Source organism: Syngnathus leptorhynchus, chromosome 8 (assembly GCF_054491065.1).
Source record: "Syngnathus leptorhynchus isolate UIUO chromosome 8, UIUO_Slep, whole genome shotgun sequence".
Classification (NCBI taxonomy): Eukaryota; Metazoa; Chordata; class Actinopteri; order Syngnathiformes; family Syngnathidae; genus Syngnathus; species Syngnathus leptorhynchus.
Window position 1 is genome coordinate 8,418,953 of NC_141202.1, and position 15,625 is coordinate 8,434,577.

A 15,625-nucleotide genomic window follows, 5' to 3' on the forward strand; every position below is an offset into this window, starting at 1 on the left:
CTAATTAACGACCTGAACCACACCCACACAATTTAATTGAAATTTCAATGGGTTACAAGAAATAAAATAAAGTGACTATCACAATAAGTATGGTGAAATAATGAAAATGCCAATAATAACAAACGTAAAATTACCAGGTTATTCCAATCGTATACCAATTGATTGTTACCTGGCAGGTGGGGGAACGCTGGGGGAGCGTGAACGTGCGTGATGTATTTCAGCAGACCGGGAGCAGTGGTTAGAAGACATCACCTGTTCCGGGACAGACAAAGTGGAGCTCTGGAAGTCTCTGCCATTCGGTCGGTAGTCTGTGAACATGTCAATGAAAGAAACGGCACCAAATTATAAACAACTTGGATCTAGTGGTGTTTTCACGAGGGACGTCAAGTCATGTTCTTTACACAATATATGTTTGATACTGAAGAAGCGATATGTAACAAGGAAGTGGATATTACTTCATGACAAATCTACCATATGAACATTTTCAGCATTTGCAATACGGTCGGCACCTGCTATTCATGAGGGATACGTATTTAGCCAGCCTGCGAATCGTGAAAATCCACATTTACGGTCATTAAAAATGCATTGGGAGATTTTTTATTTTGTTTTTACTAAAGCCCCAAAAAAAAAATCCTGAAAAGGCCAACACTTTACTCTGCATGAAAACCAAATATAAACTTAAAAAAAAAAAAAAATCTCCACAAATATGCAAATCTACTGGAGCTGAATCACGAGTCGACTGCAATACAAAAATAAAAACAAGGTTGCTAGATTTCAAGTGCTTCTCAGGGAAATTCTGTGTTTTTCTGTGACTTTATCTCAAGCTCTCATTCTGATGTTCAGCGTGGGCGTTCTGTTAGAGAATTGGTGAGAAGACACAAACAGCATGTTACAGACAAAAGCTTGCTGCTGTCTCTTCTTGCTGATCTTGGGTGCACATTCACTCATCCTATCCATATCTCACTAATACTAAGGCTAAAATTACCCGTTCCGGGCCAACTCAGACATAAGTATATACAGTAATATCAATATGTGAGTGTTACCTGTTATTACACCAACACCGTCCTCACAATCATAGTCTGAGATCTCGCCATCACTTATTCTCTGGGATCCTTTGAGATAAAGATAGAGAAAAATGGAAAAAGGTTTTAATATGTTTGAATTAAAGGCTTATATCAAACATCATTGTGTGCTGAATAAAAACACTGTGCTAATGTTTGATCATTCACAAATGATTTTTTAAACAGTTTTGCTGACCAAAAATCTGATAAGGCTGGACATTTCTACATATCATCAGAGAAATAAAAACAGGCACATCTACACTGTGCTTTCAATCTTCAGTCATAGCTGAGTCGAGTGGACATTTTGTTTTTTTATTATAAATGACAAGGGCTGCACTATGTAATGCTGCTTCCAACCTTTCACCTCAGTTTGTGGCAAACATTTCGTAGTTGTCAGCACTTTCAACCCTCCAGTGGTCATCATCAGGTGCCCAGAAAAGGCTTTTTAAGAGAAACTGTCAAGAGTACAGTATTTGTCAAGAGTACACTGTACAAAATACTGCATAAGCATATTGGCTGTGTTAAGTGATAGTCAACAACAACCAAATAGCTGCAGGAAGCCTATGCAAAACATACAATTTGGGTTTTCAGAAAGCATTTAAACTAACACTACTGACTACATCGTTGTCAGTTTGAAGAGGAAGTCAACCCTAAAATTGTCGATATGTTGTATGTGCCCCCAGTAGTCTAAACACAATATTCGGATTAATATTGGGTTTGTGGAATATGAGTCAATTCTGCGGCCATTTAGCCACTTGCTGTCGAATGAAAATGACATCACTGTTGCCAGGACACAACCAATTGCGGCTCACCTTTAGAAAACTGGTCTCTGACCTGAGACCTAGAGACTGTGATGTCATTTTCGGCCGACAAGTGGCATAAAGGCTGGCCCCTCAAATAGGTTTTGCCTCTTATTCGACAAATGAAACATTAATCAGAACACTGTGTTTTGATCGGATAGGCTGCACAGTAGATATTATTAGAAAATTTGGGGGTTGACTTCCCCTTTAAAGAACAGTCACAATCAAAACACACAATGCAAGTGGAGCAAAGTGAGACAGCGTAATTGTGTTTCTAATTTTAAGGCACTTGTCATGGAAAATATCACACAGGGAAAGAAAGTGGTTTATATCAGTCAGACTGAGATTTTACAGGATTTTCAGAGCACAGCATTAGGGCTGAATGCAGGAAAAAGTTGCAGGGTGGGGACTGGTAGATATTTAACAGGTGAGAGGGTCCTTTGCCTGTGGCCCTGGATGGATTTTAAAAGGGTGGAACTAACACATTGGCTCATACCACATTGAAATTCATGTGAGGGAGAAAACACATGCACCCTTTACGCATGTGGGATACAGAATCAAGCCACAGCAATGCGTCATTCAAGAGGATAGCAGGCACTCAAATACACCATAGAAAGGTTCTGCCTGACTGCGGGACCTTTACCTGAGTATGAATATGAGCCTTTGTCTGCAAAAGCAAAAGCAGTAGGGTTGATGTGACACTTGGGACATAAACGTTCATTGTAATTTAGCAAAGCTTTATGACAGACAGGTGGGTGAAAAAGTCAGCACTCACTCTGAAGCCGCCGTGTTGGGCTTTCTCCATGGAGCTGCCTACGTTGTGTGTTTGGGGAGGCACGCGGGAGTGGGATGGAGGACACGTCATGGGTCTGCAGCTTGTACCAGTGAGGCTCGTCATCCAGAAGAGCTGTCTCCAGTTCAATGAGTATCTATCCGTTTGAAAAGCCACAGTCGGGTTACAGACCGTGTCAAACACTCATTGATTAATTCAAAATAAACAAACCGAAACTTTTGCTCGTGGTGAGACAGAGAGAGGGAGAGAGAGAGAGAGAGAGAGAGAGAGAGAGAGAGAGAGAGAGAGAGAGAAAGAAAGAGACACACACATTGACGAGATGTCTTTTTGTCTTTCTTACCTCTCCCAAGAATTCACTCTCCTCTTCCCTCACTCTGGCTTGATCCCATAACGTGATCTCCAACATGCGCTCCCGAAACTCCCTCCGATGTACCGGGGAATACATAAAGGTCTGGTTCCACTTGGGCTCTAAGGATTTCTTTACTGTTTTTGTTCTCCTTTTGCTTTTGTCACTGGGGGAAGAATAATGATAATTTTTATTTACAATCATAACATGAAAGGACCACCAAATCATTATGCACCGTGGTACAGTGCAGACAACTGAGGATAAAGAAGTGTAGAAGGACATGACCCTGAACAGCAAATTCGATTATCACAAATTGGAACTGTCCCTACGCTCACCTTCTATCAGGGAGAAAGTAGATTTTTACGTAAGGATTCCTGGGTCGACCATCTTCCCTGGGTGGCAGGTCTTTGGCTCCCAGTATGGTGACTATTAGTTGATGGCCGACTTTGTCGTACCACAGTTTGACCTAAAAGTGCAGAAAAGAAACATGATTCAGTTACAGCGATCTGAGACACAAGTTGCGATAAAAACACTTCTCGTGAATAATGCTGGAGAAGACAACTTCACCAGGCTCGCTCGGTTCAATCTTGGCATGCACTATTATTTCCAGTTGTTGACTACAATGTGGGGTCCTCTCCTGTATATACCAAGATGACTATCTTGTGAAGTCACATGCTTAAAGTACTTAATTAGAATATAAGATCATTAATAATGCTGGCATTGATGTATTGATTTCATTTCATCAAAGATAGAACTACTCCAGAAAAAGATGCTCTAATATTGCCAGCATATATATATATATATATATATATATATATATATATATATATATATATATATATAAAAATACCATCTAGCAGTGATGTTATTTGTAATAATGTCTCCGATATTGGACAAAGGGCACCGATATTGACAAATCAATCATGCTCTTGCAAGAGTAATCAAAGGTGGTAAAAAGGGAAGTATGGACTCCAAAAGCAGACACTTAGAAGAGGTAAAACTCGTAACAGAGGCCTGAAAGCAATTGGGTGAGATGAAAACAAAAGGACATCTTCTAAGTTTTTGTCCATACTTCTTTAAGAATATGATAATGGGAAGGGTTTGCACCAGCAAATAAAACTACAAGCTATCCCATGCAGCAATTTAAAAGAATGTAGCCGAGGCAAGTTTGTTGAGGAAAAACAGTTGAGTAATAACAGACGGGAGTTTATTACTAGAATTGTTTTACATAAATTTAAATGTCAAAAACACTAAGAATACTGTATGTCAATCATTATGATGTGATTATTCATTTGTGGGGAAATATTTCAAAAACCAAACAAAATACAGTAAGTCAAATTGGTGCTCCTGTGGCAAAAGCTGATTTAAAAGCTAAAAAAAAAATATCAATTCAAAATACAGGCATCACAATTCTAATCTGTGTATCATGACAATGGGACCCATTTCCCAGCAGTTTTTCAAATGTCACTAAGTTCTACTCTTGCCCTTTTTAAAAGTTTAGTCGATACCAACACACAAAATACTTGATGTGAATTCTCGGGCTACAGTTGTGTATTTTTAGCACAAGAACCACAACTTTTACAAAACCTCGTGAGTAATTAGAATATTTTTATTTTATTATTATTAACATTAATATTAACACACATTTATGTTTAAGAACTCCAATGAAATTCCTCATACATCTTTTACCCCTCAGACTTATTGAGAAACTGATATTCACACACACACACACACACACACACACACACACACACACACACACACGAGCACACACACGAAGGTCTAATATTCTTTCTATCGATGAGTTCAGCGTTCAAAACGGCTGTCTATAAGAATCTATTCAACTTTTTGTGCAAAATGGTGGGACACGCTGAACAATCAAAGCGTTTAACCCCAATTCCATTAATTGTCACAGAGTTAGACAGTACTGCTATCCAAGATGTCAAATATTGCTGTAAAAGACAGACTCCACATTTGTATTCATTTTTAATGTGCACTAGTCATGTGTACTTTTATCAGGAAGATAAATGATAATTGGCTGTAAAACTAAATCTTCAACTGTTTTGGTAGCAAAACAAGTTCAACAAAACTGGATTAATAACAATTTACACTACTGCATCACTATAATACACACAAGGAAAACTATTTCATGAGAAATATGCTCTGTGTGTGTGTGCGTGGTGTGTGTGTGTGTGTGTGTGTGTGTGTGTGTGTGTGTGTGTGTGTGTGTGTGTGTGTGTGTGATTATGGAGTCATGGGTTTATTTTAGTATTATGAAGTGGAAAATAACTCTCGGCCTCTGTCCTTGAAAAGCCTCCTGCAACCGTGTAATTCAAGCTCTCATATGTATTAAAAAAATAGAATATCAGCAAATCCAAGAAGGCAATGAAAACATTTTTTTTGATTAGTTAGGGCATGCACTGCCTAGGCAGACTGACATGAATGGGTTAAAATGAGCAATACATCATAAGTCGAATCAAAATGGTGATAGCAGAAAATCATAATGTAACACAAGGCACTGCACTGACAGGGAAACGAAGCATTAATTTCCCTGGAAATGCATTTTCCCAAGTATGGAAACAGAAAAAGCCCAGTCAACAGTCAAAGAGCAAAGACCAAATATAGAGTGCCCATCAGATAGGGCCCATTACCTGGACCCTAGGGGGAATAGGCGGTGTTCTTCTACTAAGGCTTTGGCTCTGGATAAGCACAATTAACAACAAAGGTAATGCAATGAAACCAAATTCCCACAAAACAACATCAACTCACAATTCACCCAAACACAGAAACAGATGTGTGCACTTTTAGGGCGCGGTGATTTTTTTTTCCAAATATAACTTTTTTGCTTAGAAGATGTTACGAATGTGCAATTACCTGACTTTAGCGCCAAACATATGCCGTTATCCCCACAAGCACAGACTAAAAAATATCTCAGTAATTTCAAATTTCTAAATTATCATTGCTCAAAACACTTATAGTCATGCATAAACACACACAGACACAGACACACAGACACACACGCACAAACTTCTTTCTTTCAAATTCAAATTGATATAATTAGTTCATGTCATATTTCAGCGCAATAGTTTAACCCATTCATCCCAGGAAAGGTTTTCAATCTCGAAAATGGACACATCGTATCACTGATCATCTGGAGTCGGATTGTAAAAAGGTCAGCGGAATAGATGTGTTTCTGTGCCCGTTTGCCTTACTTAACAAACTCACACACCATTTTTCCGAGTGGTGTCAATGTGCATTGAATATCATATCAAGGGGAAAAAAATATCTGTTGGATGTGGCTCAAGTTTACAATTCATCTCACCAATGGATGAGGCCATTTATCACTAAGGATTTCTCATAGACCATATGTCACTGTAAGGTCACTTACTGAAAGCTGTCCTGACAAGTACTGGGGAGCATCCCTCAGCATGTTGGGACTCATGGGGGAGGTGACAGAAATGGACGGGCGATCCATCTTTTGGGACTCAAAAGAACTTGAACCTGAAAAATGACATGAGGCAGACATTTAGGAAGCATATGATAAAAGAGATATGAAGAAATTAAGGAATGATAGAAATGTGTGTTGTAACGCAGAGAGGCAGACTGAAAGAGAATTTTATGCAGATTTGGGGTATTTTAGAATGATGCTTTTGTGAGGGGCTTATAAATACCTTAAAATAACTAGTTAATAATAACTTTGAAATAAAAAATATGAGTATCATTAAGACGTTTATGTAGCTTAAACATGGTAGAGTAAGTAGTGCTCATTATTCAAGTGTAATTTAATATAATTGTGAACTTAAGACATTTCTAAAGCCCACACAAGAATATATTTATTGTAAAATTGTACCAGATTTTATACTCGATTGATTAGTTCGCCACAGTTGGATTTTGATACGGAAAAAGGATGTGACTCACTTGATTCCAGTTGTGCATGTGTGCTGTCTGGTATCCTTGGAATATCTCTGGGGGTGGGGGAAAAGAAAGTGTGAGTGTAAAAGAAAAAGAATGAGGTCAAGCAAATCAATAAACTAATGCTGAATGCGCTGTGCTTTAATGACACTAAGTACAACATTAGTCTTCATTCGTACAGCAGACCCTTTAGCAGCACAAACCAGGATAGACAGAAATGGATTTGTTTTAAAACTGCCTTTGTGTGTATGGAATGTCCTCATATGAGGTTTGAGAAAGAAAGGCTACTGTTAATCTAATCCTTGGTAGCAACATTAATCTGAGACTAGGTAGATACAACATTGCAAATTAATATGCATAATTTGCAGGCATTGAGTGGAATCCTTTTATCCCCCCCAAAAACATCTCTAAATCTGAGGGAATACTCGATCCCTGGAACATTATATTCTATATAATAATTATATCGGGTGTAAAAACCTTAGGCACATTTAAAAGCATGTAAGGACCAGCGTGACACATTGAATGCGGCTGTGAGCACTCACCCGATGGGCCGTGAGACCACCAGTTCCACTTGTGGTTCAGGCTTGGATTCTAAAATTATATTGTAAACTTCTTTAAATGTGGCTCCTTGTAAAAGTCTTCCATTCCATTCCAGCACCTGGTCACCTGTAAAAAGCAGTTAAACTCATTAAACTCCCATGTTTACGCACAAAATGTAGTTTAATACACTATAAAAAAAAAAAAAAAATCTGAATACCTGGTCTAAGGTGCCCTACAGTATCCGCAAGACTTCCTTTTCTCACTTTAGTGATGAAAGCACAAAGTCTACCAGATTCTGTCATCTTCCCTCCAACCACCTGAGATGAAGAAGAAAGGTGAATGTAATTGCAACGACACACTTTCGGAACATAAACTTCTTTCTTGGAGATCATTTCCAGTTACAATATATACTCACTCCTCCTGTTTGTGTATAGCTGTAACTATTTTTCTAGAGAAAAGCTTAGTTCAGGGAAAGCCTGAGATCAAAGTATTTATTCTTTCTTTTCTTTAGTTGTTTTATTGTCCAGGATAATGCTTTAGTCCTTTGGGGCACAAACTAGTCCTGTGTGGGTCTGTATCAGTACAAACCTGTGGGCTAGAACTGTACTATAGTCAAGATGCCGTACTCCACTCTCATCGTACAAATAAAATCCTGCTTAATGGAGACTGAATGCCAACATACAAAGGAGCTTAGGGACGTCTGCTAAATGAAATGGCTTTATATAACAGGCTGAGGCCGATGCGGGGGCCTCGCAGAGGAGAACAGCGAGGGATGGACTGTGAGGGCAAAGTTGGCAGCCTGAATGATGGACTGACTGGCTGGACTGCAGAGTGTTTGCTGTTGTTGAGAGGACAGAAAAGCACAAAGGCACTGAGCAGACACAAAAGTGCATTTTTAGGAGGCTCATTTAATCAGCGATGACTCCCCCATCTTGCTGCTCTTTGTTCACTCTCCTTGTGGTCTCCTATCTGACTGGATTTGAGTTGTTTTGGAAGCATATGGAATTATGCAAAGGACAACATTGTGGGGATGCTATATGACCTCGATGAAAATTAATAATCATTTGGGTCTTTTCAGTTTGAAGCTTGCTCTTATTTAAAGACAGAGCGGAGTCAAATCTCATTAAAAACTCAAATAAAGCAAGGTTGATGTGAGGAAACACACAAAACGAGAGCACAGATTAGCAGAGGAAGCTCACCTTAAGACCAAGCAGAGCTCCTGAGTCTCGAGGCACACTTCCATCTTTCATTCTCTTATTGAGCAAAATCCGCCCTATTAGGCGATCCCCGTCTTTGGACGGCTGCCACGTCACCGGATGCTACGAGGTCAGAGCAACAACACATCTTGTGTTTACAAACTTGAATGCGATCACTTTAGTTCAGTGAATGGAGGCGGTTGAGGAAGTGTTTATTCACTTAGAGGGGGAAAGTTCACACAAGCTCGGCACTCAAGTGCAAGTTCATCTTGTAACTCAGAAAATGCAAACAAAATTATCCATTTATGATATATTTAACTTCAAATACTTAACACATTTGCAATAGTATTGTCATTTGCAGAGCTTTTGTGAACCTACTAGAGTGAGGGGTGGAGTGAGCGTCATGCAGTGCCACATGCAGATAAAAGCAAGCAGTCCCAGCATTACTAAACCGGCACATCAAATGTGGGGAAAAGAAGGGCGGGCAGCGTTTCACGTGGAAGATTCACTACACATGTACAACCACTTTTCAAGAAGAGTACTTGAAGGGAAATCAGACTATGAAATGGACTAAAAAGGTCATCTTTGACGGAGGAACCAAATTAAAGACACAGAGATTAAGAAAAGATGAAAAGCATAGTGTCACAACAAAGCAGTGAGACACACATGGGGTGAAAACAGACAGCAGTGGAAGGGAAAAAAGAAAAACTTCAACATAAAAATCAATCTTCCCTATTAGGTGTGCTGACGTTTTTTCTTTTTTTTTCGAAAAGTGAATGGAATATTGGCCAGGGGAAGGATTTATCTGGACTGGTTGCTGTGGGGGAGGGCAACAGAGTGAGGGGGACGGCCTAAGGTTTGCCTGTCGCTACTAACAAGACCGCTGCAGAGCAACAACACAACATACGAAAACGAGCATGCAACTAGGAGGACACACATTCTTTTGTGCCATGACAAACAGAGAAGTTCAGAGTCAGTGGTCATCTTTACTACAACTATTGAGGTGTGTGGGGTTTTTGTTTTTCTATTGGGGAGCAAAACAGCAAGTACAAGTAGCAAGCAAAGAGGGTGGCCCTGCAAAACGTTTTCTTTTCAGCCACACCAAGCAAGGTGCAGCCATAATTAACCCCGAAACAAAAAGGAATAGAATAGTAAAAGAAATGGATTTTAGACGTCAAATAAAACGCAAAAAAATAAAAACATCTCACCTATTTACACTTAGTGACACAGAGCAAACAAAGACGGGGAGGTCATAAATAGATACAAAAAAAAATGCAGGCTAGATTGTCTCAGTACCTTCTCACTATGGCTATGCTCCTCGTTTAGGGTAGTGCTACTGCACGTATCAACTCCTGAGTCTTTAACTTGCGGTTCACACCATGCCAAGTCCTCTTCAAATGAGTGTCCCCCAAAGCGCACCATTTTCTTTTGCCTCTCAGATAAGGTGTGTGCTGGCTCAGACATAAATGCCTGCTCAATTGTTTTTCTTTTTCCCCTTTGACTGTCCCCTAAAGGTGTGGGATAAAAACAGAAAGAAAACAGAAAAACAACATGCAAAGGTGTAAATAAAACAAAGGAAATGTGAAATGACAGTAGACTCTGGAATACAGGGGATGAGGGGAGGAGGAGAAGGAGAGAGAGAGAGAGAGACAGATAGAGGTTACGAGGCAGGAGGGAGGAGACTCCACATGTCTCACCAAAGACATTGGGGAGGCCTCGCTGCTATGCCAAGATGTATGGTCCCACCAATGGCCATCCAAATCTCCTGTAAGGCGCGGGGAGGGTGTACGTACATGAGAGAGGACAGCAAGAGGGAGCAGTGAGGACACCACAAAACACAACAAAGACAAACATTTATACACACAGACTCAAGTATACAAAGACTCCAGCGCACAAATTCCTAGAACCATACACTGTGTCATCCCTATGGAAAAAGCAAAATGACAGTTGAGGTTACGACACAAACGGTACCGACTTGCCCAATACGAGGAAATGCAATCCTGCAAGGCTTAGTTGGTCGAACAGCAGTTCATCAGAAATGATTTGGGTTCGACTCCCAGTAAGTCCCTCAAGTCCGACTCCTAACAAAACACGATACTGTACTGAACTCGCAGTCAGTCGTCAATCAATATGTGCATGTGGATTACTTTGCTTACGTGACAGCCCTCATCATTGTTACTGAGCCATTTGAGTCATCGATGAAAAAGAACTTTTGGTTGCATAGAGCAAATGAAGATTTTAATAAACGTGCAACTTTCAGCAACCTTCTACATTCTTCAAAGTACGCAAAGAGTATGAGGGTAGATGGTCTCATGAGATAATTTGTATGGTAATTGTAATGTCTTGCTTTTTTCTCATACTCTGGTCAGTCAGAAAGTAGGATTAATACGTGCATAAAGTCACAAAAAACACTTCAGGAACAGACAAAGTAATAACTTTGAGCCCTTTAAATTAATTTCAATTTATGTACACGGACGGCACAGGTATGAAAGGCACCTGTTGATAATACTATGGACATAAGCAAGCAATCATTTGTAAAAGTAACCATGCTTCTATCGTTTTATCATCACAACAGAATTTGTTGTTGTGGAAGGAGGTGGGAATCTCTTCTCATGTTCAACTTTGGCTTCAGATGACAGTGGCACACTGGCTTAAGTGACCTCAATTTAAAGTGCACAAAGGGCAGCTATAAAAGATGAGCTTCCGATTACAGCTTTTTTCATTGAAGGGGAAGACCCATGGTACATATATGGACAGTTATAACAGCAGTTAACCAATTAAGAACCATTCAGTGGCCATAACTCATTCATGGCAAGAGACAGAGAGAGCATGAGAAACATTTTTAAACCATAAAGTACTGGCTGACTAACTTGTTTCTCTTTGAGATTCACTGGTATAGATCGATTGATATTTGTTATTAATTGATTAGGGCCGAACTCACCTATTACTACACTTACGATGGGCTCAGACCAAAGATCCATAAAAGTTAATTGTTAGGAGACATGGTTGTCTTCTCCAGAGTTGTGAGAAAGGATCATCATCATAATCATTAAAAATATCCTTGCAGCCATCAGATGTTAGCGTGAAAACAAATTATGCACTTTGATAAAACACTTTCCCTTGAAAGGCATTAGCCTCTGTGACCCTCTAACAACAGCTGACAACAGTGATTATGCTCCCCAGCTGCTTTTGTGTCAGCAGTCTAAACACTGGAGAGTATTTCAGCATGCTAGACAAACTCCAGTGAACATATCCCTTGCCTGAGGCCAGACTTTTTATTTGGCAGATGAACAATTCACATAATTGCTGTAAAATCACATTGCACTGTATGGACAAGATGCTCTTGATCAATTCATTACCCAATAAGGTGTTTGCCTCCACTCCTTTGTCCCAACTGACCCAACTAATCAGTATTTGATTTTGCACATAGTATAGAAGTGTAGGGCAGGAGTTCAATCTCTACCCAGTCACGGTGTACATGTGACAGTGTCTGACAGTCGACTAGTACAGGGTGTTGTTCGTCTTTAGGCTCCAGCTTCCCACGACCCTGAACAAGATAAGCGATCTAATAGATGAACTGACCAAATGAAATCCTACAAACACACTAATAACTTCACCAACGTCTTGAGACTGGAAGGTGTTTTCTGTACTGTATTTGTTTGTCTCATACTGCCTTTGGTATAATCAATTACTATAACCTGAAGTTATATTAAATATACACTATGCAATACTGCTTGTCCAAGGCCATCGTGTACAAGTGTTAAAAAACACTAAGGGCCATGTAGTATTCTGTTTCTCTCCTCAAGCTTTATTAACAGTGACACCCCAAAATTGGGCACTGATGCCCAACAATGCACTGTGTATTTTTCATGGATGGGGTGAGGAAACTCATCATGGCAGTGAATTGTGAGTATCAGCAGTCTACGCCCAGCCCTGCTTGTTGGCCCTGACTCCTAGGCACCACATAGTGCTGATTCAGGATGAAGGCAGAGTGCAGGCGGTGGTGGAGTTCACCACCAGCATGCTCTCCATCACTTTGACAGCTCAATAAAAAACTGTGTAAACTATTAATTGGATCATTAATTATTGACGCTGGTTTTACTATAACTCAAGAGGTGCAGAAAAGTGGCATGTGTGAAACTGTGTACAGTACGTTACCAAGGTGATAGTATTACCCCAATTAAACTGCACACGCTTGCGCGCGGGGAGCTGGAGCCTAACCCAAGCGACTTACATAGCAAGTCGGAGGTCATCCTGGATTGATCGCAATTCACTCATATCGAGAGAAGCCACCATTCACACTTACATCCATGATGTGACTGAGTCAAGCAAGTTAACCGTTACACTAGCAGCGATTAGTTAAAGGAAATGGTTACAAGTTGTCTAACAGCTACACGGTGATTTCCACAGCCATGAATCATTATGAATGTTTGGCTATCACTGCACAATGCCCACCTCACTGCTGTAGTTAGCCAACCAGTCCCCTTTTCTGTCTGTTCGGCACTATTATGAGACTGCGTGTCAGGGGAATCAATAAAGAGTAAAACACAGGGAGAGGTTCATAGCGGTAAATCAGTAACCAGCTCTCACAGGCACGAGGCAGACCCATTACAGCTGGCACACCCTCTTGCCTCCTAACGCCCCCCTTCTTCACATTCCATCAAACCCTCCTCCCGCCAGGAGCACCCTTGGGGTATTGGAAGTTTGAGAGTATAAAAAGTGCCCTGCTTAGCCTGCTATTACATCTCATCTCCTCACCCGGGCAAGCTGAGTGCACAAACCCTGAGATGCTGACAGACCACATATGGCCAAAAGGTGCTTTGCGCTCTCTTTTCTGTCTCTTTGCCGATCTGGCCTTTGGTGCAGGTTGATTGTTATAGTTTTGCTTTGGCTGCAGTATAAAGGAGTCAAGGTCAATTTTGGAGCTTACAAGTGCAATGAGAATCATGGTCAATATCATTGGGAGGATAATAAGGTTCATGAACCCTGTCATCTTTACAATGTTATTGCTATTAGATAATTACAACTCATTATTCTGTGTTTTAAAAATAAAATGAATACACATTAGTACGTTGGCCAAATGATTCAGTAATTAAACTTATAATAAATCCATGTAAGATGGCAGAAAAAAAGATTCCAATAGCATCACATGTAATTTAAATCCTACATTATTTTTTGTGTGGAGGTTACAGACACGTGGAGTAAGAACCAACACAAACACTGACCCAAAATCAGCCTCACTACTGAGTTTTAGTGGCTGCCTGGAAAGCCCCACATCAATAATGTATCACCAGTATGGTGTATGCCTGTCAGGGAGCACAACAGTTACATAATAAGACAATGCAAGATTGAGACTATATTGGCGGGGGCTGAATAATTTTAGAACAATTATCAATTGCAGGGCGGCACAGTAGACAACTGGTTAGCATGTTTGAAGGGATGAAGTATTGTGGTTTTTGTATTTAAAAATGAGTTTGTCAATTATTATTGGCTGCACCAAACAAACTTTCAAACTGTCATTTTAACGGGTACACCAACACACACACGCACTTGAGAGCACATGTAGACTCAATGTTTTCCGTCTCTGGTGTTCTTGGCAAGTTGCTATGGTGATAGAATGTGAAGTATAACTTACTTATGAATGCAAGTGTAGTCTTGAATATGCAGAGTTATTTTATAAAGGGAGCCAAATGTTTTATGGGTTTTTGTACAAAGGAAAACAATGAGCCCTTAACATATTTAACAACACAGTAACAATGCAGAAACTGAAGGTTATAGCTGACAGCTACAGTTATATAAACACAATTAACATGAACAAGAAACAACAATCACCAAATCGGCCTTCTCTGAAAAAAAACACATGATGCTGTTAAAATTAGAATGGAGTTTAAATTGCAGTTGCATGGGAAAAAAGCATAGTAAATACAGAAAGAGTGAAGCTTAAGGGGTGTGTTCTGTACGTACCTTTCTCACTGACTGACTCACTCTCTATCTCCACATCGTCACAGCTGGTGTACTCCGGCGTGGTTGCCAGCTCCTCTTCCGAGCTGCTCAGTGACACCTGCCGCATTTTCCCTCCCTTTTTGGTTTTGTGGGGCTTCGGGGGTGGAGGACGTACCGACTCTGACTGATCTGAGCTCAGAGAATCATTCCTCAACATGCTTTCCATCTTCTCCCTCTTGGTCTTGCGAACAGCTGAATTGGGGTCCAAGTGATGTTGTCTCCTCATAGAGTCCCCTCCTCCGCTCATGTCACCTCTTCGAAGATCCCCAGATCGGTCACCTAGCACAGGGCTGCGGCGAGGTGTTGGGGGACTGTGGTTTGATGTTCTGTGGCCTCCGAGGCCAGGACCCATGGGGCCCGGGGAGGAGCGGTCAACAGAGTAAGACCGCTGTCCCACCATAGGTGGACGGCGCTCAGTGAGATGTTGACGTGACAGCCGGATGGGTCCTGGGTCATCCTGTTCAGTGTAAGCTAGCGAGACATCACTGTGACGTCGCTCATGCCTCAGGCGTCCCACCTCCGCATGCATTCTCATCTGCTCTTCATAGGGCTGCGGCTTGACAGGATAGCGTGCCAGGTTGGGGTCGCTGCGATAGCGTGTCTGGAACTCCTCCTGTCTTTGCCTCTGGATCTCGTATTCATTGTGTGGCCCATCTAGTTCCTGGTCCAAAGGGTACTCCTGAGAGTGCCAGCGTCCAGGACCCTGCCGGTCCCTGTAGCCAATCCACGCAGCATTTACTTCCGGGTACAAGTGTGGGCCCCGCGGAGCCCGCCGAGGGTCCCCATCCCCATAGTCAGACGGTGATCTGGGCATGCTTCCGTCTGTCGGGGCATACTGCGAATGGTCACTCCCCTCCCTTTGGTCGTATTTTTGGTTTGGATCCCTGGATGCAGACGGACTTCGTTTCCTGTGGATAAGAAGCATACAATTTTCATATAATAACAATGATTGCTTCTTTCTTTAACATGTGCAT

General features: G+C 41.0%; 1 protein-coding gene across 19 annotated transcripts in view; it reads right to left on the reverse strand.

Annotated features, from left to right (window-relative positions):
* Window positions 1-15,625, reverse strand: part of rims2a (regulating synaptic membrane exocytosis 2a) — an 88,739-nt gene that overhangs the window by 30,378 nt on the left and 42,736 nt on the right. For 8 of the 19 annotated variants that reach the window (XM_085918363.1, XM_085918366.1, XM_085918369.1 and 5 more), the window contains 14 exons: window positions 14,613-15,559; window positions 9,945-10,156; window positions 8,652-8,771; window positions 7,670-7,769; window positions 7,455-7,578; window positions 6,919-6,965; window positions 6,389-6,501; window positions 5,652-5,699; window positions 3,336-3,466; window positions 2,995-3,166; window positions 2,637-2,790; window positions 2,505-2,528; window positions 1,044-1,112; window positions 170-308 (listed from right to left, as the gene is read on the reverse strand). In XM_085918363.1, the coding sequence (XP_085774489.1) occupies window positions 170-308; window positions 1,044-1,112; window positions 2,505-2,528; window positions 2,637-2,790; window positions 2,995-3,166; window positions 3,336-3,466; window positions 5,652-5,699; window positions 6,389-6,501; window positions 6,919-6,965; window positions 7,455-7,578; window positions 7,670-7,769; window positions 8,652-8,771; window positions 9,945-10,156; window positions 14,613-15,559 (2,400 nt within the window). Of the gene's footprint in view, window positions 1-169; window positions 309-1,043; window positions 1,113-2,504; window positions 2,529-2,636; window positions 2,791-2,994; window positions 3,167-3,335; window positions 3,467-5,651; window positions 5,700-6,388; window positions 6,502-6,918; window positions 6,966-7,454; window positions 7,579-7,669; window positions 7,770-8,651; window positions 8,772-9,944; window positions 10,157-10,345; window positions 10,414-14,612; window positions 15,560-15,625 lie in introns of all 19 variants that reach the window. The other 11 variants (XM_085918377.1, XM_085918370.1, XM_085918378.1 and 8 more) reach the window with 5 other exon arrangements.